This window comes from Choloepus didactylus, chromosome 8, assembly GCF_015220235.1.
Source record: "Choloepus didactylus isolate mChoDid1 chromosome 8, mChoDid1.pri, whole genome shotgun sequence".
Taxonomy (NCBI): domain Eukaryota; kingdom Metazoa; phylum Chordata; class Mammalia; order Pilosa; family Megalonychidae; genus Choloepus; species Choloepus didactylus.
In genome coordinates, this window is record NC_051314.1 from 25,292,784 (window position 1) to 25,315,868 (window position 23,085).

The 23,085-nt window shown below is 38.5% G+C and overlaps 2 protein-coding genes across 2 annotated transcripts in view; one reads left to right on the plus strand and one right to left on the minus strand.

Annotated features, from left to right (window-relative positions):
- Positions 1-3,892: 3,892 nt before the first annotated feature.
- HSP90B1 (heat shock protein 90 beta family member 1) lies at positions 3,893-19,829 on the minus strand. The gene is made up of 18 exons (XM_037845650.1): positions 19,781-19,829; positions 18,736-18,838; positions 17,914-18,055; positions 17,292-17,408; positions 15,777-16,108; positions 12,278-12,389; positions 11,949-12,068; positions 11,181-11,297; positions 9,496-9,633; positions 9,340-9,417; positions 9,147-9,212; positions 8,273-8,542; positions 7,759-8,004; positions 7,117-7,253; positions 5,456-5,534; positions 5,217-5,372; positions 4,725-4,847; positions 3,893-4,218 (listed from the first exon to the last, which is right to left on the minus strand). Exons 1-18 carry the CDS (start codon positions 19,827-19,829, stop codon positions 4,189-4,191), a joined length of 2,415 nt encoding a protein of 804 aa, XP_037701578.1. The 3' UTR covers positions 3,893-4,188.
- A 744-nt stretch (positions 19,830-20,573) lies between these two features.
- LOC119542578 (putative tetratricopeptide repeat protein 41) overlaps positions 20,574-23,085 on the plus strand; it is a 120,455-nt gene continuing 117,943 nt past the window's right edge. Inside the window, exon 1 of the mRNA XM_037847353.1 lies at positions 20,574-20,674. The gene's annotated coding sequence lies outside the window, so the exon portion shown is untranslated. The remainder of the gene's footprint in view (positions 20,675-23,085) is intronic.

A 23,085-nucleotide genomic window follows, 5' to 3' on the forward strand; every position in this document is an offset into this window, starting at 1 on the left:
CCCCCAGAGAACTTTTGTTACTCAGATGTGGCCTCTCTCTCTAAGCCAACTCTGCAGGTAAACTCACTGCCCTCCCTTCTACCTGGGACATGACTCCCAGGGGTGTCATCTCCCTGGCAATGAGGGACATAACTCCCAGGGATGAGCCCGGCCCTGGCATTGTGGGATTGAGAATGCCGTCTTGACCAAAAGAGGGAAAAGAAATGAAACCAAAGTAAAGTTTCAGTGGCTGAGAGATATCAAATCAAGTCGAGAGGTCAATCTGGAGGTTCTTCTTATGTGTTATATAGTTTCTAGTGTATTAGGATAGAAGGAAATACCTGAATCTGTTGAATGGTCATCCAGTAGACTTGCTTCTTGATGATAATTGTATGACTATAGCTTTTATTGTGTGACCATGTGATAGTGAAAACCTGGTGACTGACACTCCCTTTAATCAGTGTATGGGCAGATGAGTATTAAGTAATGATAAAAAATATATAAATAATAGAGGAGGTTAAGGGTATGGGATGGTTTGGGTATTCTTTTTTATTTCTTTTTAAATTTTTTAAATTTTTATTTATTTATTTTTGCCTCCGTTTTTCTACTCATCCGTCCATACACTGGACAAAGGGGATTGTGATCCACGTGGCTTTCCCAATCACATTGTTACCCCTCATAAGCTACATCTTTTTTTGTTTTTTAAATGTATTTTTTTCTTTATTTTGGAGTAATGAAAATGTTTGAAAATTGATTGTGGAGATGAATGCACAGATAGATGAATGCACAGATATATGATGATACTGTGGGCCACTGATTGTATACTTTGGATGGAATTATATGATGTGTGAGTGTATCTCAATGAAATTGCATTTAAAAAAAAAAAAAAAAGAGGCTTTCTGATTCTGTCATTGGCAGAGATGAGAGGTATCTACCCTAGTAGAAGGGTCCATCCAGGATTCTGAGTAGAGGAAGGAGTTTAGAGTGGTTGCTGTTTGCTGCTCTTCTATTTACTGTGAGCTTGTTTATGAGATTTACCTTCTTTAGGTCTTTAGGTCCAATTTCATAGCTACTATGTATTGAATACATTTTTCTTGGAAAAAAAGATTGTATACTTCACAAATGGTGACACTTGTTACAGCTGCCAGTTGCAAAGGTTTTATACAGAATTGGAAGTTTGACAACTTTTAAATGTATTTTTTTTTAATTAAAGAAATTAGACAATGCATTACTAAACACTAATTCAGAACTTCAAATCTAGGTGCCAAAGTTCCTCAAAGAGTTGGAATTCCCAAAGTTAACATTTATAGGTTGTTATCTTTATACGGTTTTTATGGGTTATCTTGATTTGGTATAAATCAAGAATAAAATTCTTGTTTTTTTTAAACTACAAACTAGTTTCATCAATTGAATTGCTAGATGGTGTATTTCTCATTACTAAACTGACATTTCCAAATTTTAAATCTTACTAACTTTTGTATATGAACACTAAGTTTATGAGCTTTGATAACATATTTTGTACATACCAATGAGGAGCTCCTCATCACTTTGCAGAAGGAAGGGCCGGGGCATTGCTTACCCTCTACATGCACAGAAGAACCTGTCTTTTGGGACCAGTTTGTAGCACACGGAGCAGACCCTTCCTACCGTGGATGGATGCAGTGGACCCTACCTGAGAACCACCCCATACCTACCTTTTACAGGTGACTGATTTGGCTACTGAGAAACAGTCATCATCTTTATTGCAGTAAGTGATGACTCTAAGTGACTTTCTCCAAGAAACATTTCGTTTTTTTTGAAGTTGACCCATTGAGAAAAAAACAATACATTGTGGTGGATGTGGAAATATGCCACCTATATTTCCCAAGAAAGGCTTGTTGCTCTGATGCTAGGAGTGCTGTCGGTCTGTCCTTCAGGGATTGCCTTTGCTGCAGGGAGCAGCCTTGCTCAAAGTCCCGCCTTTCCTGCATAGCTGATGAGGTGCTGTAGAAAGGCCTGGCCATTTTCTCTGATGGGCTCACAGTAGCTCCAGAACTCCCCGTGGGGTTGGCTAAGACTGTCTTTGGGCCTGCAATGCCGCTCATCTCCCTCTGCCCAATACTGTTTCCTTTCCTTCTGCAGGTGCTGATCACAAGATTACTTCTTAATAAATATCCTGAACGCTTAATTCCATCTAGGTTGCTTCTTGGAGAACCAAATCTGTGACACACATAAACCAAAAATTAAAAGCAGTACAAGATTATACCTCAACAAAACTGTTAAAAAAAAATAAGTAGTCCAACATAGACCAGTTGCAACCTATTTGATAATTAAATTCGATCAGTTAAAACAATTTTGTGCAAGGCATATACAACATAGCTGCTTGTTTTTACCAAAACCTGAGCACATACAATGCTTTTTCTTCTTCCTGCTGAAAACAAGAGAAATTTAGAATTTTAATTGGGGAAGTGTGAGGGGACAAAGTTTCAAATGCCAACAATTTAATGTAATCTGATGGCTTTAACTTCTATGAGTCCATTTTAATCTTCATTAAAAATGGTAATTCTTACTGGACAAAAAATTGGAAACAAACATTACAACTAACAGCTAATGTAACATTATATTGTGCAAGTAAGTTATACCTTAATTGTAGCATGACAGAGTTGACATTTTATTTCTTAAAAGGGGAAAGAAGCAGGTCAGATTGTTAAATATACTTTCAAGTAGGGAAGCTGGTAATTTCAAAGTGATTACTGCTAATTAACCCTAGAAAAATACCTTAAGGCAGGAAAAGAAAACAAAAAGCATACAAAGAACAGAAATATGGGAAGCCCTTAAAAGGCTACTTGAATTATTGGGCAAACTGAAGTTTGTAGCAAAACTTTCTAGTATATAAAATTAAATTTCACAGAATTTTCTAATACACAGATTATCCTTGAATAAGCAATTGAAAAAAATGTTTTCTCTCCCCTACCCCCCAGTTTAAAATAAAATAAAAAGACTATTTGGGAGAGCTACAACTTTCAGTGAAATTAGAGAACTTGTTTCTCCCAATAAGCATGAGTATATTTTAGAAGAAATAAAAACTAGCTCAAGTGGATCTTCACTTAATGCCTACAGTTATCTCTGACTAGTAGGATGGGTGATTTTTTTTTTCAAAATGATCTTTTATTTTGAAATAATTTTTCCGTTTTTGTATACCCTCACCCAGTTTGTTTCCATTCATGTTATCTTACATTACTGTGGTCTATTTGTCAGAACTAGGAGATCAATACTGATACATTATTAACTATGCTTCAGACTTTATTTGTATTTCACTAGTTTTTTTTATGTATGTCTCTTTATCTTCTGGTTCCAGGATCCAAATCAGGGTGCTACATTGCAATAGTCCTCTCACCTATTTACAAGTTTGTTTTTTACAACTTCAAGAGTTTGAGTAGTGGTCAGTTATCTTGCAGAACATCCATCAAATTGGGTTTGTCTTAGGTTTTCATTCTGCTGAGGTTACAGGATTTTGAGAATACCAGAGTGGAGGGCCTATCTTACTGCATCCTCTTGGGGGTCCTGATCTTGATCACTTGGTTAAGGTGGTATCTGCCAGATTTCTCTACCATACAGTTAACTCTTTTCCCTTTTCCATACTCTGTTCTTTGTAAGTAAGCCACTAAATCCAGCTTCTACTCAAAGAGATGCAATTAAGCTCTACCTCCTGGAAGGGGGGCCATCTACCTATATTATTTGGAATTCTTCTGTAAGCAAGATTTGTCTCTTCTCCCAATGGATTTTTTTGTAGTATTTCATTTTCAAAACTTTTCTTCAATAAGCATGAATTACTCTAAAACAGGAAAGACCCAAGACACCTTTTTTGTTTAAATCAGCCAAGTATCACGTAATTCTATACAATGGAGTATGAAAACACAGTTGAAACACTGGGTATTTGGGAATTTTTTTATTTTTATACACATGACAAGATTTTACACCAAGAATAGTCAGTTAAATAGTACAAATTTACATTCATGAGGAATGTTAAAAAAAAAACTCAACTAAAAAAACCCACTTCTTCCTGTGATCTACAATCCAGACATTTTACAGTGCAGGGGAGAAAGGGGCAGGGGAGCATCCAAAACAAGTCTCTTCCAAAAGAAACGACTTAAATTTCACATTTCCTCTCCACAGAGGATCCAAATTGTAAGTGTTCAATTTACGGATCCAAATGGTTAAGTGTTCAATTTACAATTCATCTTTTTCAGCTGTAGATTTCTGTAAAAACAGAAAAACCAGAAGACATTAAAAGCTAGCAGAAAAAAACACTAGCTTACAGAAGGTTCATGTAGGGAATTAATTCATATGGACCCAAGCTTATTTCTGGATATTTCAGCTGTAGTCCAGAACTTCACCTTATCTACAAAATACTTTAGACTCCTCCAATAAGATCATGGCTCTTGTACATGAACAGTCAAAAATTTAAAAGAGCCTAATACTGATACACAGTAAAGAAGATGCAAATGATGAGGAATATAGAAATATTGTGGGTTGAGGAAAAATCTATTTAAAAATATCAAGTTGCTAGCATAATTCTGGAAGTGAAAAAGAACCACCTTGTACAAATTAAAATTCACACAGGAAGTCTTGCTCAAACCTTTGAATTTCATATCAGATGCCTATTTTTAGGCAGATTTCTGCAAGACTAAGTCACACCATGCTAACTTGCTCAGATGGAACTCGAGAGCTAAAAGTTCAAGTTCAACTCTTGATCTGATATATACCTTTGTTGTTTCTTGCTCTTCTTCATCTGTTCCTACATCCATTTCTTCTTCTTCATCTTGCTCTGTGTCTTCTGTAGTGTCTTCTGTTGTATCTTCAGGTTCTTCTTCGGGTTCTTCTTCCACCTTGAAAACAACATTAATGAGCCCATTGACACCTTGTATCTATCTTCACTTTGTTCGTTTAAAATGTATAAGACCCTAAACTTTTCACTCTCATTTATTCAGAAGTGTAAATCCTCTAATTAGAATTAACAGTCAAGCAAACAAAGGGAAACAGGAAAAAAGGATACAGAAAGGAAATTTCTCATTAATTTCTAGCACAGTGCTTGGCACTGTACGGAGATGCAAATATTCAAAAAATTATTTTGAAAAATAGAGAAGCCCAACTTCTTGAAGCTATATCCCTTAATCATGGGAAGCCTATTCTTAAAGAAAAGATACTTCTTAAAGAAAGAAAAGATACATCTTTGGGGTGAGGTTGGGGATACAAACCTTTTCATCAGGATCAATGTTTAAACTAAGGCGAAGCATTCTTTCTATTCTATCTCCATATGCTTTAGTGTCTGGTAAAACATATCCTGACCGCAGTGTTGCTGTTTCAAACAAAACCACAGCAAGGTCTGAAACTGTTTTGTCATCTTCATCTTCCTGAGATGGAAGAAATCATACTTGGTTAATATTAAAAGATACCAAGTATTAAAAGATAAATAGGAGGATGGCTGCAGTATTACCTTAACCCGTCGAAGCATGTCTCTGATCAGTGGATGTCTGGGATTAATTTCAAATGTTTTCTTCTGACTGGCATAATAACTGTGAAAGGATAAAAATGAGCATTAACAAAATAAATTCTCAATTTTTAGGGTCCATTCATTTTCCTTATTCTATTACTAACCTTCATAATTACACAGAATAACCCGCTGAAAAAAAATCCAGATGTACTTATATTGCTACGTCACAATTTCCCTTTTAAGGGAGGGTGGCATGGGTGGTACATGGAAGAGTGCCTTAATGAATTTCATGTGCCTAGAAAGCTTTGCTGAGTGGATGAACTGATTTAACATCTCATTCATCCCCTTATTTTATTCTTACTGCCTAATTGCTGCTCTGTCTCCTGCAGAGTTCTCAAAAAAATCTCTGTTTTTCCTCTGGATGCTGCTTAAATGCCACCTTCTCCATGATTCCTTCATCAGTATGGTTCCAAGAAAAACTGCTTCCTTTATTGAGCTCAGCTCCCACTGCACTCTGAACACGTCTTCATAATCTTTAGCATGCTAGGGTTGGATGTAATTGTTCTCCCTCCCATAGCTCTAGGCTCTGAGGACAGGGACGAACCATGTCGGTCCCTGTCTTGGTATACCCATTATGTATGCATTCCCTAGCTATTTGAGGGCTTAGTCTGAGTGTCACAAAGACAGCAGCCATGCCCATTTTTGTCTGCAGTGTATCGACACAATAGGTGCTCAAATGTTTGTTGAATGGAAGAGAACTTCCTGTTAATTATTTATTGAAAATAATATTTGGTGGACATTTACTAAATGGCTGCTTTACTGCCGCAATGGGGTAAAAAAGAGAACACTGTTCCTCTCCACCTACAATTTACAATCCAGTCAAGAAAAAGACATATATAAATAAGACAGACTTTTAGCATTTTGAAATACATATTGTGTGTGTGTGTGTGTGTGTGTGTGTGTTTGAATTTTGGAATCATGACGACAATGAAGACTACACTTGGGAGAAGGGCTTCAAGAAGAACCCTTAAGCTATACCTAGGTTTTGAAAAAGTATGATTAGGTAGCAAGTAAGAAAGAAGATATTCCAGGTGGAAGAAGAGACAATAAAAGCAGGAAATAAGTCATTTCAAGGCCATTGCTGTAACACTAAAATAAAGGATATCCAAGACCCACTGTATCTCTGGTACTTAGTTAGCTCTGGAGCTCAAATATTGTTAACTTGCTGGCCCCTGACCCTTTTACTTTATGGGGCATACTGTTTGGGCACTTGTAATATAATCTATCAGAAGGGAAAATTTTAAAGCACTTAAGTCATTTGAGAAATGTTATTGTACAATTAATGTCACCTGTCACTAATAACACTTTCAAAAACTGTCCAAATACCAAACAATATATAGAGTATATAAAGTGTATACTTAAATGCAAAAGTAAAGACAATGTCTTTATAACAGATACCATTTGTATATAAAATACTATAAGACAATAAGCCATGTACCCAAGATCTTTATCAATCCAATGTAGCAGGAATCTCTTTGTAAGCTTATTGTCTACTTCATATGTAGTATATATATGTGGTGGACACTTAAAACATAAAATTGGTCCTTATGTCCTAAGGAAGGCTAGAGCTAACATCGTGGCAGGGGCTTCCTGAGGATACTTACTTTGTAGAGATGTCCTTCCCAGTTTGGTATGCTTGAGCCTTCATGATTCGCTCCATGTTGCCAGACCAGCCGTACTGGCTTGCCACAAGAGCACACGGAGACTCTGTCAGGCGCTGAGATACCACAGCCTTTTCAATCTTTGGGTGAGAAACCACAAGTCAGCAAATTTCAACAATTAAAGTCATTCAGTAATTACATTTCAATTTTCAAAGAATCTATCTCTTAAGAGCATAAACACAGAGGTGGGTCATAAATGTATCTTTCATTCAGGTTAGGAATTCTCAGGAGACACTGTCATTTAGTAACCTGAATTTTTTGGTCAAGACATATAAATACTTAAAAACACCAACTTTCAGAAATATGTGAAACTTAAACTTCACCTCCAAAAAATTAAGTTACTACTAAAGGAATTTATTAAAACCACAGTAAAACTTCTCAAGTTACAAAGCAAAGAAGTACCCAGATATAGAATAACTACTGCTATCTTTGTGATAAATTTTAACCTCATCCTCCAATTATTAAATGTTCTTTATAACTTATGGTTGCATATCACACCGTAGAGATGCAAAGTTTGTTGCCAACAAATTTTTGCTTAAACGTACATGCTAAAATTTTCACAATTTGTAATTTCTAGAATAATACCTTGTCCTTAAGGGCTTTATCTTTCATCCAGTTGAGCAATGGCTCAAATTCTTTCTCAACCGCTTCACGACTCTCCTTAGTTTTTTCACTTTCATCAAACTTTACTCCTTCTTTGGCAACATTCTGAAACCTCTTCCCATCAAACTCAGGTAATGCCTGAATGCAGTATTCGTCCACAGGTTCTGTGAGATAAATCACTTCATATCCCTTTTTCAGAAGCCGTTCAACAAATGGGGAAGATTCGGCCTACAAAATTAAGGTAAATAGGCAAAGTTTTCCAAGTCTGCTGTGGCATATTTATTGATCACAGTAGTTATATTTGCGTAGTATTAAAAATTCCTTTTCAGAGATGAAGAATTAAGAGGTGCAAAGAACATAAGCGACTTTCCTGTCAGTGACTGATGAGCATGCATAATTTCTTAGTTACACAGTAAGTTTTCCCTTTTTTCCTCAAAACCTGGCTGTGAATCCCCAGCTACATATCAGGATCCTTGACATTGGGAGCTCATCTCACCTCTTTTCTGCTGGATCCAGCCATGAAATAGATTTTGTCCTGTTTTTCCTTCATTCTCTCCACATACTGGTCTAGACTTGTAATCTCAGTTGGATGATGAGAAGACTGGAATCTAAGAAGTTTAGCAAGACGTGTTCGATTTGAGTGGTCTTCAATCACACCAAGCTTGATGTTGGTACCAAATTCCTTCCAAAAAGTATCATTGTATTTCTCATCAGCAATCTTCTTGATCATGTCTAGAGTTTTACGGACAAGCTTCTTTCGAATCACCTAAAAAAAAAAGGATTAAGTGACTGGAGAATATCATCTCAAACATTTATTTGAAAACCTACAATACATAAAGTGCTAGGGGAGTACGTGCAGGTGAAAGATACACAGACAGGGCATGGTCACTGCTCTTCATAAAGGGGCAGGGAATAGTGGCATGCGCTTATGTCAGACTGAGCCAAAACATTCATCTTTATATTCTAACCTTAGAACTCACTGACAATCATTTTCTAGGGTCTAAAGAAGTAAAGAAGCTACTTTCAAATTCTAATAAAAAAAAAAAAGTCTTCTAATTATGGAGGTTCTGGGAAAAAAAAAGTTGATAAGTGGATGAATAAAGCCTATCTGCTATATGGCAAAATGTTAAGTCATGGACCAGGTGGTGAGTATATATGGATGTTACTGTATCATTCTTTCAGCTTTTCCGTTATGAAATGTTGGGAGAAACAGAACTAGTTTCTTATATCTGAGAACCCCAGAGTGAAATGAAGTTTTTCATCTGAAGAGTCAAGGACTAGACTCGGCATCTGGTGGCTCCACTAATGGAGCCTTGTCCTCTGAACCCATCAAAGGGCAAAGTAGCCATTCCCTTCCCAGAGACACTTGCCTTAAGCAGTTTATGCTGCTGAAGAGTCTCACGGGAAACATTCAAGGGGAGATCATCTGAGTCCACCTTTAGACAGCAAAAGAAAATTCAGTGAGCAGTAACAACTGGAAAAAAAACAAGCAAAAACAACAACAAAAAACAGCCCTGCCAGACCACCCCCACTCCCTCCTCTGCCAAATTTCCAAATACTTACAACACCCTTGACAAAATTAAGGTACTTAGGCATCATATCATGGAAGTCATCTGTGATGAATACACGGCGCACATATAGCTAAAAGGAAACAAAAAAGATTACTTCCTGAAAATTTTACTGTCACATTTTAAACTCATATATTACTTAAAAACATACCTTAATGTAATCGCTCTTCTTAGATCCATATTCGTCAAATAGACCACGTGGTGCAGAGGTGGGTACAAATAAAATTGATTTGAAGGTAACTTCCCCTTCAGCAGTGAAGTGGATATAAGCCATGGGGTCATCACTTTCCTATGGAAAGTTGGTATCTTAGTCATTCAAAGGCATAGGAAAAAAGCAGTGCAAAGGCTAGGCAATTTATTATGAGGTACATACTCAGTTTACCATGTAATTAACAAAAAAGTTCCCTTATCAAAAGAAAGGGGTGGGGGATATGGAGGAAAGAACGAAATAATGTTGCAACTGTAAGTGGCTAGATATAGTTGCTTTGTTGTGTGTGAGAGAGCAGGGTAGGACAATACCATCTTGTCTAAATGACAAAAGAATGCTGATTACAGAAACTACTCAGGAAAAGATTTCTTCCATGAAATGTGGTTGGTAACAGTGACTATAAAAAGGTGTGTAAATACTTTATAAAGAATAAAGGTAGAAATTCCCTAGATCTGCATTATCCATCACTGCAGTCACGTATGGTTACTGAGTACTTGAAATGTGGCTTGTCTGAATTGAGTTATGCTGTTAAGAATAAAACACACACTGGACTTTGAAGACAGTACAAAAAAATCAGTCACAGATGGTATTTCTAATCAACCTGTCCTAGATGAAAGTAAATTTATAATAAATACACTTGGACTTCAGAGTTCATAGGAATAAAAGTGGATGCAGAACCAAGGGAAAATTTCAAGACATGAAGCTTAAAGGATGGTTGGATGTTAACATAAGGAAAACAAGGTGAAGTTAACAAATCAAGAGATGGGATAAAAATGTAAAGAACAAATGCAAACACAGGATGGAACATTTCATATAGTCAAGCTAAGCCCATTAAACTATTCTACCTTGTATAAAATGCTGTTTGGGAAAACATTAACTTCAAACAACCTGAATCAATACTTGTTTTTGAATTTTTAAGTTAGGAGATCAGTAAAAGAAAAAACAAGGGACAAAGAAATAAGGATTTGGTAATTATTCCTAGGCATTATGACCTCACAATAAGTGTTTGATGTTGTTAGAAACAAGCCTTTAAAGATCATGTTAAAAGCATCCAGTAAAATGATTTCATGTTTTATGGGTTTTGTGGTGGAAACCAAACATCTGCCTATGCAGGTTGTTCTTGATCTTTTTTTGTATCTACATACAATCTGGTGAAACCTACAGACTTCTCAGAGTAAAATTTTTGGAAACATAACATAAAATACACAGGATTTGAAAGGAAACCAGTTATATTGAAATAGTTATATAACATTTAAAAACATTTTTCATTTAGTAATGTATTTCGTTATCACATTGAGTAAGAGCTAGCACTGATTCTAATAACCACTTTAATTCTGAAGTACTCGTGAGCATAGTAATTTAAATAAATATGTGTTTTGGAAACCTATTATTCTCAAGGACTCTCCAATGAGACACTGACCTTAAAGGTTCACATGAAATTTAAAACAAAGTGCTTTCACAACACAAATAGAAAACCAATTTTCTAATTATACTATTTTATAAAGATATGACTTTCATTACAACTTAATACTACTTCACTCTTGGTCACATGCCATAGTCAATATCATGAGGTGATATTCTGTCTACCCATTAATAACCCCAAAGCTAGAGTACTCTAAAATATTTACCTTCGAAAATGATTTGTAGAAAGCTTTGTATTCATCATCTTCTACTTCCTTTGATGGTCTCTGCCATATTGGTTTGATATCATTCATAAGCTCCCAATCCCAGACAGTTTTTTCAACCTGAAGTTATAGCATTTGATTAGTCTCTTTTAGCACTGTAAGTTATACTAGCAGCAATCCACAGCCTCAGTACATTTTCAAAAGAATATGTAAAGCACCAAAGGTAACCTTTAATCTATTATGGTTCCTGCCAATTGGATCAAAATTTTAAAAGCAATTTTAAAAGATGATTGTTTAACATTATTAACTAGTATAAAGCCAATTAGGCTTATTCTTCATTGTTACTTTAGCTGGCTAAAATGTTATTTTTTGAAAATATGTTTTGAGATTGGAAAGATATGTGTGGTATTCCTATTTCATGACAAATACAACATTTGATAAATACTCCTCAAAACCCACCACTAATACTTCCACCACCTACTCTGTTACCTTAGCAAGTCAGAAAATGGCTTTCATAGTTAATCCCCTAAGTGAAAAAAAAAAAAAAAAAAAAAAAAAAAGACGTAGAAAGATTTCTAAATTTTAAAATTCAAAACCTATTATAAATCAACTAAAGCCTTGTTTTTAAAAGCTAGACCTGGGAAAAGAACTTTTTTTCTACTTGTGATGAACTGACACTCACCTCAAATTCATCTGTGGATACTTGGGCTTTCATGTTTTCTAATATATCCTAAACTACATTTTTTACACAGGAAGATGAATCAGACTTACTTTTTTAGTTTTAGGCTTCTTTTCTTCATCTTCTTCTTCTACTGCAGCTTCATCATCAGATTCTTCTTTTTCCTCTTTTGTTGATTCTTCTTCATCTATGGGTTCCTCAACAGTTTCAGTCTGTTGAAGCAGAAGGTAGAATCAGATAGTTGAACTGCTTTGTTTAATAGTGCTGATTTAGTCTATAGACTAAATTAGTCTCAAGAAGTAAAATTAGTTTTTACAAAAACAGGTCTTCAATAAGAAAACCCTGAGTAATCTGAACTGAAAGAATCACTCTTAACCTTCATTCTTTAAGTGTTAAGTATGCCAAAGACAAACAAATTTACCTTGCTGCTCCATACATAAATAGGAAAGTTGATGAACTGTGAGTACTTTTTGACAAGAGTTTTGATTGTATCCAGTTCAAGGTAATCAGATGCTTCTTCTTTTAAAACAAGGCTGCAAAGAAAATGAGTAGTTTAGAGAGACAGCCATGATTAACAAGACTAGATTACATACTTGTCTAAATACTTCCATGGCAGTGCTAATAGTTGGCGGTTCTATGTAATTCAAGATGTCCCCCAATGCAGTTTGTGAGCTGAATACACCAAAGATGTGTATTCAAAAAGGAAAGAATCTTCTTTGCATTTCCTCAAGTGGAGAACAGTTTTAAGTGGAAAGTGAAAAGATTCCCAACATTCTGAGTACACAGGTTTTTTTTTTTTTTTTTTTCATTTGAGGAGTCAGAATTTTAAGATAGCTCAACATCAGAAAGCACTGAAACATTCTGGAGAAAAATGATGGAATTATATATTCTAATACCTTTTACTCTGGTATACAGGAAAGCTATACTAATGAATAGGAATCACTGCTTAAATCTGCACAATCCAAAATAGTAGCCAGTCACATGCGGCTCTCTAAATTTAAATTAACTAAAATAAATTAAAATAAAATTTAAGGTTCAAGTGTTCAATGGTCACGTGTGGTTAGTGGTTGCCATGTTGGACGGTGCAGATAGAACATTTCTATCATCACAGAAAGTTCTATTGGGCAGCAAAGGTTTAGAAAATGTCAATACTGAAAACTGTAGCATTACTTACTCTACCCCCACAAATAACAAATCACACACTCTCAAATACAGCAGGTTAGCCTTTATTTCGAAATTTGTGCTCCCTGTAAGTTGGGGAATAGCGCATCCATGGGTCTCCCTCTGCCCTCAAGAAGCTTATGGTTTAGTGGTAAATGCCAACAAGTTGGCAGGATATGATCACAAAGCCTAGCATTTGAGAACCCTAAGAAACAGAGATGGAACTGGCGACCATGGCAGTGCATAAGATTTGCATGAGGAACACAAGGATAATGAGAGAAGGACTGAAACACAACTTTACAGAGAATCAACATTTAAAACATGGGCAAAGGAAAGAAAAAGATATACAGGGTCACAAAGTTGGTGCTGGGTGGGTGTTTAAAAGAATAAGCAGTAAAAAGCAAATACTGTAGAAAACAAAAGAGAAAATACCCAGATGTTGAATTACTGTATTATTTTCTATACTTTTCCATTTTTTGAAATGCCCTTTAAAAAACCCAGAAGCCACTGAGTTTAGCAACACGGATAATTTATTTCAATGGAAAGGTGGTGAAGATAGCCAAAAGACAGTGGGCAGAGGCATGAGCAGAAGGTGAAGGAGCAGCAAAGCAAGTATGCTTTTTCAAGAAGCACAAACGTTTAGGGGAGAGGGGAAGAAAAAGAATGTGCAGTAGACAGAAGGGGACATGGCACTACCCATGATCTCACCAATGCACCAAGACGGACTGGAGCATGTTTCCACACTGATGGGAGTTAGATGAGAGAAAAGCTGACTATGAAAGATGGGGCAGTGGAGGAAGCAGCTTTAGGAAAAAATGAAGATGACCTCTCTTGTAGTAGGACAGAAGCAATCGTAACAGTAACATTTACTGGATACTAAACACTTTTTATAATCTCATGTAATTCTTACAGAATCTCTCCTAGGGAACAGCAACAGCCAATTTAGGGGTGGGAAGAGAAAGAGTAGGCAAGAAACTGAGTTGTCTGAAGGCCATCTTTTGGTCAAATATGAAGTCATGCTCATGGGGAAGGATATCCTGCCTTCTTTCTTCTCCTTCTTTGTCTTTGGGCTACTCTGGACTTCAAGTTCCTCAAATTGCCTTGCCCTCTTGCCTCTGAAACATCAAGCATGCTGTTCTTGAAACCTAGAATATCTGTGCTTCCCATCTCTTTCCCTCCCTTCTCTCAATCTAAGCTACTTCAGAAAGGCCTTCTGATACCCGCCCCCCCAAATTAGCTTCCTTCCTGGCACCTGTCACTCTGAAATTAGTTCATACATCTCTTTCTTCACTAGCCTGAGCACTGTGAAAGCAGGGAGCACATCTTATTCTCCACTGTATCCCTAAACAGATAAAAGGGACTCAAATGCACATTTTGAGTGAATGGTGGGGTAAGAAGACTTTTAAGAGGAAGGGAAAAAATGCCCATGGAAAGCAGAACCTGTTTCATTTACTGATGAACTATGTGACCTGCATGAAACTGTCCTGATTACCCGTATTCATTCACACAAATATTTGCCAGTCAAGCATTAGGCTTTGGGAATGGAGCAGTGAACAAAATGCCTGCTCTCATGGAGCTTACATCCAGATAAATCTCTCTCTTCTCTTCATAGATATCTCCTGGGAAGCACCATTTCCCCTATCCCTTTCTAGTTAGAGATCCGATTTACCAATGCTCCTCTAACACCCAGCACAGTGTCCTAAGCACAGAGGGCACTGCGATATGACTATCAGTGATGCCTCCTAAAGAGCCTCGGAGGTGGGAACATTAATAACAGAGGCAGGGAAAGATAAAATTGGGGAGAATAAATTTGCAAAAGTACTAAAATGCAGTCATCTAATTAGTCTTCATCAAAGGAATATCTGTGACAATAAAGACAGAAGTGTTACCTACAGGAATGAAGAAAACTGGTCAAAATAATAGTACAGGCTCCTTTCCTACCTGAAGATCAAAAAACCCTTAATGCTGGAAAAGCTTAAAACTGAGTCAAGAAAAAAGTTTTGGGGCTGTAGACATTCTCGTACTTACTTGGCAGGATTGTGCAAGTCATCTGACCTCTAAAACAAAATTTCATCTCTAAGATGGTAAAATTTAGAAGAAAACAAAGGCAAAAAGCTGCCCTGTCTGCTTCACAGTGTCATAAGCCCCAATATTTGTGTCATCTGTACAAACAACAGTTACGGGTTTAAAAGGAATCCCCAGTCAAATTCAATTACCCTCAAAGAAAACATCTTCCCCAAGAGTTGTTTTCATTAACTTTCTTCAGAAGCCCCTTACCTCTGCTACCTGTTCTCCCTAGCCCATCCCCACTTATGATCCACTGGTCACCAAGTCTCCTCTCATCCAGTTCTGCCCCTCTACATTACTGTCAGAGAACTTTATAGAAAGTTAATAAAAAATTCTATCAGTAATTGTCACCCACTGAGAGAAGGCCCTTCAATCCTGTGAACATGCTGTACCTCCATGCCTTTACCCACAATGCTCAAACCAAGCTCTCTCCCCTCTGGGACGCCTCCAATTTGCCTTCCTCTTCTAGGGCAGCTAAGCACTCCCTACTTTATGCCCACCATTTACAGCAACAATTGAAACTTTTTGTGTCTGGCCCTTACCAGGTCCTCAAATATTTCTTCAAGGTATGCGAACAGTCAACGTCCTCATTTTACAGGCAGGGAAACTAAGGCCCAGAGGGAGCCATTGGCTCAGAGAGCTAAGATCGTCATTATGCCTATTAATTCTTATTAGGACTTAGTAATACTCACGTAATTGTAGTTCCCCGTCCCAGAGTGTTTCCTCTTGGGTCAGCAATGACAGAAAACTCATTGGAGTCAGATTCCCAGATGTGCTGGGTATCATTGTTGTGTTTAGATGTGACAATAACCTTATCTGCTACAAGGAAGGCAGAATAGAAACCAACACCAAACTGGCCAATCAGTTCAGAAGTTGACTGGCCATCTTCTTGTGCCTCAGTCATTTTGTTTAAAAATTCGCTTGTCCCAGATTTAGCTATGGTACCAAGGTTTTTAACCAACTCTTCTCTGGTCATTCCAACTCCAGTGTCTGTAACGTGTAGCAGGTTCTTCTCCTTGTCACACTAAAATACAGACAAGAACAAGATAATTAAACCTCCTTAATATTCACAGGAAATGCTGAGTAAATGTTGGCCTCTATATTAGGAAACTACCTACTTTGGGTCACATCCATTCCAATATATAGAACTAAACCAACATTTCCTTCTATATATTATTTTATGGCCTTTCCAAACATTGCACATCTTCAAGTACAATCACCTTCAGAGAAATTATTTCTAAACGCAGCATATTTCTTAATTTAGTAGCTTGACAGAAATCTTCCCAAAGATTAAATGTAAATGGATGAATCCTCTATCTGATTTACTATTAAACCAGAAACTCTTGTTAGGAAATCTAAGCTGTGTTGGTACACTTTATTCCAGTGATTAAAAAACCTTTGACATTCAGCGCTTTGCTATGAGATGGCATAATACAGAAAATAAAGATTGACTGAAACTCAACAAGTCATTTTTGAAGAAAAAAAACTGAAAGAAAATTAAATTTCATGTTTTGCCAATTTCTTTGATAGAAAATAAAAGGTTTCAAAACTTGAATGACTGCTGTACTTGGAATCTGTGGTGATCATTAATGTTCTTCACTAAATATTTCTGGCCATCTACCTTCCAAGCACATAGTAGGATTGTACTCCCTCTACAGTGGGGTAAGGCCATATGACTAGTTCTGGCCGCTGGGTCCTGAGTGCCATTTTCAGGCTGTAGCCTTTAGCTGGTGGGAGACCCTCCAGAGCTCTCTGTACCATGGCAACCAGCTACACTCCAGATGGTGGTGGATCAATCAGCTTGTGTCCTGGAGTAAAGACAATGCAAAGCAAAGGCCACAGACAGCCTCTGATTTATGACTTAAGCCAAGGGTTGATAAACTTTTTTCTGAAGAGTCAGAGAGTAAATATTTTAGGCTTTGTGGACTACATGGTATGTTGCAAATGCTCAACTCTACTATCGTAGCATAAAAGCAGTCACAAGTAACATAAACAAATGGGCATGGCTGTTTTCCAATTAAACTTTACTTACAAAAACAGGCAGCAGGATGGATTCATCCCACAAGTTACAGTTTGCTGACCCCTGATTTAAACCACTTAGATTTGGGGGCTGTTACTGCAGCATAACCTCTTCTGTCTTGACCAATAAGGATTCCCTCTAAGGATTATTTTTAGTTTAAAATAGAAAAATATTGTTTTAACCTTACCTTAATTTTGACTGTTAGTTCCTCATTTCCAGAAAGAGCATTTTCATCAGTCAGTGATATTAGCCTTATCTTATCTAAAGCATCAGAAGCATTTGAAATCAGTTCTCTCAGGAAAATCTAAATAAAGCAAGATTTAATAAACATTTAAGATTAGCCTCAAAATATACAAGATATTGAATCTAATGACAAATCCATTTTCTTTCTCCTCTGCACTCTGAAAAAGCACTCTTCTTATAATGCAAGGGTGGCTTCATTCTCTTGGTAAAAAGAGATAGCCCCTTACCAAAAGGACTGTAGCAACTACAGGGGATAACAGAATAAGTACAAGTGGTAAAATACTGTTCTTCTACCAATGATCTCGATGTATGCAACACATGAGGCTTAGTTTGCCTGACTGTGTTCAAGACTCAGAACTACTGAGCAGACCAAAAATACATGAGGATGGGTGGCATGAGAGGGAATGGAGAGAGGGGAAAACGTTTGATAATGCCCACCCCTCTTCCCCTTGTATGTACAAGACTAAACTTCACTAACTACTTATTTGGAATTACTATGAAACTACTATGAATTACTATGAAATTATTTAGGAATTACTATGAAAGCCAAACTAATTGTTGCTTACCTCTTTGTTCTTATACAATGAATTGATGATAAGTTTCATCATCCTGTTAACTTCGGCTTGGAAGGCAAACTTTTCAGATTTTTCTCTAAGTTCTCTTATTTGGGATGCATTTAATCCATCCAACTGAATAGCTTCTTCCTCTCTAAGGAGATAAAAGTTAGATAAGCAAATATGGCATTGCTTAATTCCCTTAAAAAATACAGGATCTGTGATGAGACAGAACTGGCCTTGAAGATTGTCTTCAGGTTTAAAAGGGTAAAATGGAAACCTTTATAGAGTTATTACTAATTTTCCATTTCATTATTATTTTACCACAATAGCAAGTTATCTTTAACATCAAGTGGAAATACTCAGATTTTAAAATTGCCAGAAAAATAAATCCATCTTTCCTCTACTAAAAACCAAAGACATTGTCAGTTATACAAAATTGTCAAGAAGTCTGATCAGGCCAAGTTTAAAAACAGTGCTTAACTGACAGAAACCCTCTATTTTAAACTACTAAGTGCATACACTAAATGAATTGAGTACAAAACCAACCGAATGTTTTTTCTAAGGTCTTGGGAAGCTTGCTTGGGCTGGTATTCCACAGTGAGGTTACCAAGATAGTTTTCAAAGGAATTCATTCAATTTTGAGCAGTCATTTCTAGAGGCAGGTTACAGACACTTATGTAGGCACATAACTGCTATCCCTAAAATGCTCTCTGACTACCTATTATGTTACATTATATCTATTACCTTTGGAGAAAAGATACAAACAACAACAACAACAAAAAAACTACTGTATCTAACTGTCGATCTGTATACTTTTAAATGAAAACAAACCTCTGTACTACTTCATCGTCTGTCCTAGAGCCTTCTCTGCTTTTCCCAAGATCCTCTTCTACTGTACCCTCCACATCGACGTCATCATCCGCTCGGACAGACCCTGAAGGAAGATTTAACACCAGAAAACTCTTAAATATGTTGGTTTGTGCACTTCTCAGGAAGATATAACCAAATAGGGCAAAAGCAGGGGTAGCAAAATCCATTTGGTAAATATAGGAGGTGGGGATGTAGGAATGGATCCAACCGGTTTAAATTTCCAACGTAAACCAAAGTCGGCATATTCCTTATTGAAGTTCAGACGCTGAGGTCCCTTAAGTACATTCTGAAATACGGAGGCAGTCATTACTTCTCAACTGTTGCCCTACAATCCTTTCAAATAATATTGGGTAGCAGACTGATACCAGGTCCCATCTGCATCCACACGTGTTGCGCGCAGGCAGAGAGATTAGGCCTCCAAACTGACCAAACCAAAATTTAGGCCTTCATTCTAGGAGATCAGAATACATACAGGATTTGTGCAATTTGTTAGTGAAGGGAACTGAAATTGGGCCCACAGACCAGAGAAGCGGAAGAGATGTTAAGAACCTAGCTCTAGACAACTTTTGAATCAAACACGCTGACATTTCCTTTCCCCCTGGGCCCAAGGCTCCATGCTCCGGAGAGCATAATCTAAGAAAGCAACAGAGCGCTAGAGTCGGAAGATTAGGGGCCGGGGACTTCAGGCTCAGATGGGCAAGGATTGGGGGGATCTGACGAAGTCCACCAGAAAGGCCACCAGGGGAAAGAGAACACAAAGTGGTGAAACCTCCGGGCCTGGGAACTATTAGGTCTGCAGGAGATTTAAATAACTTTTTCTTTCCAGAGGAAGAAAAGAGTAAACGAAATCACTTGAGCCTCTTTCGAGGAAGGGTGATCTGCCGCTCGGCCCAGGGCAGTCCTAGTTGCCCCCTTCCCAGGCTCCACGCCCCAAGAACCTTCGAGAAGCCGCCGCGTTTGAGGAGGGGGGACGTTCTGGGGCGCCGTCTCCCCCGAGATCACTCACCGAAGGTCAGCAGAACGCAGCACAAGCCCAGTACCCACAAGGCCCTCATGGTGCACGGTCGGCAAGGGGTCTCTGGTCCCTTTTGATCGCGGGAACCGCCTCCACTGCCCACCCCTGAGCGAAAAACCTCACACCTCCAGCCACGCAGTCCACCCACTACCCCTCAATGAGGTCGAGCCGCTTTTCTCCCCCACTCCTCGAGGGCGGGGGACGGGAAACACGAACCCGCCAATCGCGCCGCACCACGCACCCCCTATACCCAATAGGGACTCGTGGGGGGGAACGGCACTCCACCAATCGGAGCAGTCCAGGTGCGGTGACCGATGCCCGAAGCGTGTCTCCTGCCGATTGGTCATCGGTAGCCTCCTTTCTCCAATCAAATGGCTCCAAGCGCCCCTCACAATTGGGACCGCCCCTTTGCCTGGGAAGCTTTGGCCTCCGCGGGAAGCCGTCCAAACCATGTAAGCGCAGGCTACAGGCATCCTTTTTGAGAGGTCGCAACAAAACCACTTCCGGATCCTAAAGCGCGTTTATTCCGTGACCAGGGGAAACGGTATCCATGACAACGCGTTCTTCACCTTTTGCCGTTTACGCGTGGGGTCACGTTGGGAGTAGCACGGATTCCAGCGCAATGTTTCGCGGTCCGCTGTGTACTTAGTGCTTCTGCGAAAAGACAAACACGTGAGAGGTGGAAAATCCCCCAGAGCGCTTTTGGATGGGGGTGGTGAGAAACTACAATTCCCGGCATGCAACGTTTTCGGGACACGCTGGAGTGAATGCTGGGAATCTTAGTCTTTGGCCTCTGGGCCAGCTGCGTAGTTTTGCCCCTCTTTTCCCATTTTCCTACGGGAATCCCGTGCTGCTTGTTTTAGAATTTACATCTGGCGCGGTTGTGTAAGTGGTCTTTGCCTTTTCTAGGACTCTCCAGTGTGCACGGTCTCTAGAAGTGGGCTTAGAAAGCAGTCACGCATTGGTCAAAGCCGTTCTCTGTTGCCGGGGTGGGCTTTCACAGAGCCGGGGCCCCACTTCGGGCTGGTGAACACGCGTCTCCGAATCTGGGGTTTCGTGTGTCGCTTGGGCAGCCTGAGCCTTCCCTGCTTCTGCTAGTTCCGCGGTTGGAATCCCAAGGCGTCTCTGATTCGGTTTACTGAAGAGTATGATGGGAGCTTTTTTTTTCCCTATCCGAGGAAAATCCTGAACTCCCTCATATTGTGCAAATGCAGTGACCGGGTGGCCCTGGAACCCCTGCAGTAAGTCAGGAGAAGGGCGTGGTCGTGAAGTCCAGTCTAGCACAGAAAAGGAAGAACCTTAGTTTAACGGGTGTAACAGGATACACCTGCGGATATTTGAAAGCAAAACCTGTGGTGCTGCAAATGAGAGAGGGAATGCACCTTTGTAACTTCATTGAAATACCCTGTCAGAAATATATAAAGAACCAGGTGTTTTTCCTGTGAGGGAAGTCCCTTCCACTGAACTTGTGCCTTTGGGAATGTTTTCTATGTCCATTTGCCCTTATCTCTGCTTAACCCCCACCCTGCCCAGTCTCCAGCATACACATCTGTATTCCTTATTCCTTCCTCTAGGAAAATTGAACTTCAAATTTTTTCCAGGTTATCATTATCTGAATTCCTGAAGACAAGCTTTTCAGTGATAGCCTATTATAATCTTTTACAACTACCCCTATTTAGGTTTGACAATCTTGATTTTGTGGTTGGTGTTTATACGTTGTGGGGTGCCTCATTTACATCTGCCCAAATTACCTACGTTTGTTATTAGTAAGCGAATGCTTACAAAGCGTATTGTATGCTTCTGTGCTTGCATCTCTCTCTCTCTCTTTTTTGAGAGTGTGATGCATGTGACTTACATTTGGAAATCTCAAATAATTGCAATTTTGCACGATTTAACTTTTATTTTTTGTTTTTAGAAAAAGATGAGTTCCTTTTCTGCATTTCACAGCTCAACTTTTTCACCCTTTTCTCTAGTTCTGAGCACATAAGCAAACGAGTTATGAAACTGCAGATTCCATCCCAAGTGGTCAGTATTGGGTAATTTGTGCTGCACCTGCAGAGAACTGAGAATATGATATGTTGTCTAAAATAGAGCCCTTGCTTGTGGGTAGACCATTCTGCAGATGATTGCAGGCAGAGCACAGGACTGTAGGCTGGCAGAAGATCTCTGGCTGTTGTCTAGCCCAGCTCTGCCCCTTTAAAACGGGATCCTTGGTTGGAGATTTCTTGGTCCCCAGCCTCTTCTGTTCCTCCCACTCTTCTGACTTTTGACCCATTTCTGAACCATCTTGACTGTTATAACAGCTCCTCACCTTTGAATCTTATTCCCTTGCTTCCTAATTTCAGTTTTCCCTTTTTGACACTACATTTCCATGGACACTACTAGAAAGAGCTACCTTTGTTGTTACGCTTCTTCTTGAGCCTAGCTGTGCCACTAGACAGCACCCTACCTTGTAGCTGAACTTGAAAGGAAAACCACATAGGCAAAGGTATGCATTTAGGAGCAAAGGATAGCTCTCCCAGTAGGCAGCTATAGTCGACCAGGAGAGAATGCATACTGGGGAGACCAAGGCAGGAAAGAAGTTGGCATTAGAAAGGGTTAAGGAATGAGGCCACATACCAAGGTGAATTGGTTGCTTGGTTGATTAGGTTCACTTATTAATTAAGCAAGTGTTCAGGACTTGATATGTGCAAAATATTATGCTATGTGCTGGAAATACAGAGGTGAGCAATTCAATTAGGTCTCTGTCCACACCTGAACAAATATTAACAGTGGAGTTGCATCATACGTGAATATATCTTATTTAAATATATAAATATATTTTAAAATATAAAAGAATAACTATGAAGGAGTACAAGGGAACTTTTTGGATTAATGGGAATGTTTCTTGTTCTTGATTTTGACTGACGGTGGTGAAAACCTATCAACTGTATACACTTAAGAAAGGGTGGATTTTATTATATGCAAATTATACCTGAATTTTTAAAAAAATTAAGAGCAGCTATCATTCTAAACTGCAAAACACTAAAAACCATTTCAGTAGGAATCAGACACCAGGCAGAGATGCCTGTTTTTGCCACTATGTCCCATACTGTTTAGGAGGGTCTAACAATAAGACAAGAAAATTCAGTAATTGACACAAACTTTAGAACAGTTGACATCCTTTATTTTGAAATCCCTCCTTACTGGTGGCATGACTGCATATCCAGGAAACCCAAGAAAATCTGCTTTAAAAAAATGTATGGAATGAATATGATAATCTGTTAAATTATTGACTATAAGATAAATATATAAAA